The sequence below is a fragment of the Cyprinodon variegatus genome, unplaced genomic scaffold (genome assembly GCF_000732505.1).
Source record: "Cyprinodon variegatus isolate N-32 unplaced genomic scaffold, C_variegatus-1.0 Scaffold88, whole genome shotgun sequence".
Taxonomy (NCBI): domain Eukaryota; kingdom Metazoa; phylum Chordata; class Actinopteri; order Cyprinodontiformes; family Cyprinodontidae; genus Cyprinodon; species Cyprinodon variegatus.
In genome coordinates this window covers 214,806-217,162 of record NW_015150541.1, presented here as the reverse complement: position 1 = coordinate 217,162, position 2,357 = coordinate 214,806, and the positions used below count along the sequence as shown (strand labels likewise).

At 40.3% G+C, this 2,357-nt stretch overlaps 1 protein-coding gene across 1 annotated transcript in view; it reads left to right on the top strand.

The window, feature by feature from the left end:
• LOC107083950 overlaps window positions 1–2,193 on the top strand; it is an 11,197-nt gene extending 9,004 nt beyond the window's left edge. The window contains exon 3 of the mRNA XM_015373553.1: window positions 1,793–2,193. Within this exon, the coding sequence (XP_015229039.1) occupies window positions 1,793–2,193 (401 nt within the window). The remainder of the gene's footprint in view (window positions 1–1,792) is intronic.
• The last annotated feature ends 164 nt before the right edge of the window (window positions 2,194–2,357 follow it).

The window sequence follows — 2,357 nt, the reverse complement described above, 5'->3', positions numbered from 1 at the left end:
ATCACCAACATAGGCCAATCAGCTAACCAGTATTTTCTCCCCTTCCCAAAATTACTTCAACGGAAGGTTTCAGGTTAGTTTCAGTCAGGTTAGAAACACACAGCCAGGCAGACGAGCTCCGAGCCAGCTCCCATGTAAAAGGATGAGGAGAGCACATCCAGTTAGTCACGGTCAGAGAAACAGGACCGCACCATTGGTTCCTGTCTAACCAGCTTAGCTTCTGTAGCATCTCCCCTGAAAGATCGTGAACACTGATGAATTTCTAGTTTATTGGAGTCATAGCCTTGCCAGCAATAAGCCTTTAAACCAACCACCATAAGGTAGGCAGAGCACAGGAGAAAAAATGTATTACGTTAGTAGCCAATTACGTACTTACGTACTTACGTACGTAAGCTACAGAGACTTAACACATACAGAAGAAAGTTCTTCACACGCTGAAAATCACCTCAAAACACATGAACACACATTAAACACAAACCGTTTTTCCTCTCCACTTTCGCTGGAAGCATTCTTAATGTGAGGGATCAATGAGTCGATGCAATCAACTGGTTTTCCTTGGATTGAAGACTTTGAATCAATCTGACTGGATGATCTGGTGAACTGTGAAGTCCCTTGAGATGACACATGTTGTGAATTGGTGCTATAGAAATAGACATATTTTATCCCATAAGCATTTACATTGTGCCGCTTCGGAGGGTGCAAGTCATTTAAATAAAGCTTATTATGTCAGGTTTCTGTTTCTGTTATGTTTTTCGTTTGAGTATTCAGTCTTGCTTTACTCCTTATTTTCCAGTGTTAGTGGTTTTATTTTAATTTGGCGTCTGGAATCCACCCTTGAGTGGGGGGGTCCTGTCAGGTTTCTGTTTTAGTTGGCTAGTTGCACTCACCCTCTTCCAAGGTGGTGTTAGGTTGGATATTAGGTCCAGAGTATTGCCTAAATTGATGAAAAAACCCCTCAGGGTGTCCAGACTGGGCTCTGCTGGGTCCATTTGGGTTGGTTCCCATCTGCAGCGCTCCAGAAGAAATAGAGAAACACTCCACTCAAGAGGAAAGGAACACAAACAAGAGGGCAACAGAGGAAAACAACCTCAAAACATAAATCTAGAAACTACAACAAAATAGGAATTAAACCAATAAAACTAGAAAACAAGGAGCAAAGTAAATCACAACATAACCAAAACCATGACATATTACTTTTAATACGTTTCAATCTCGGCCTCTTCTTCTCTGTATCTCGTCGGTAGCCACTAACTAAAACCCACGTACGGTAGTTTTAAAATAAAGTCCCTCAAAACACAGTAAAATGTAAAGCGTTACAAATTTACAAAAATAAAGGAGGTGATATTTCACATTTTAATATTTCTTTGTAAGAAACATTTTAAATTGTGTCATTTACAGCTTCGCTGCTAAAGATACACTGGAAAAACGACCTAGAAATAAGTAAAAAGTTCTTAAATTAAGTGTAATTACCCTTAATTTGAGTAGGTAAATGAAATTTGTATTTTTACTCTTAAAATTCGATATTTAGATAAAATTCACTTGAAATAAGTGAATGCAATTGTGTTCTCTTATTTTAAGTGTAAATAGTCTTGTTCCATTCGCAAAATGTCTCTTTTACCTCCTCAATTCAACAACAAATTCACTTATTTTAAGAAAAAATGACTTACCGGTATCTAGATTTCGATTTTTTTCCAGTGTAATCATTTGCTGCTGAACTAAACACCAACCGTTGTGTCGTTTTTCTCGTCTGTGCTTTAGGTCCTAACAGCACTGCTTGTCTTTTGTTCTGCAGGGCTTCATTTCAGTGAGATACCTGGACCTGTACTGGAATGGGAACCAGGGGAGACCATAAACAACATAAACGACTACAACAGCGACAGCAGAGCCATCGTGATCCCCGCACCGGGTTATTACTTCGTCTACTTTCGTTTTTTGTTAGCCTGTGAGGAAAAGAAGGAGGAGGAAGTCATGGAGTTTTTCCATGTGAAGCTGCTGTCGAGTAACAAAGGGTACGGAGAAGAGGAAATCCCTCTGATGGAAGTCAAAGAGAGTATGAGCTCCTCTGAGGACAGACGCCGGACTGCTTCTGTTGGCCAGCTGTTCCACTTGTCAGAAGGAGATCATCTAAAGGTGTTTGTACTGAAAGGCTTGAAACTGCTGGTAAAGGGATCGTTTGGAGCTTTTCAGCTGTGAAGCTCCATCTGGGTTCTGCTCAGTAGAACATTGTTCCTGTTGGATGCAGAGGAAAGTGCCTCCAGATGGAAAATATGGCATTGCATCCTCTGCGGAGGAAATCCTACAGCAGTATAGACTATTGCATACGGAAGAGGATTAGGGCCACTGAAAAAAAAAAAAAA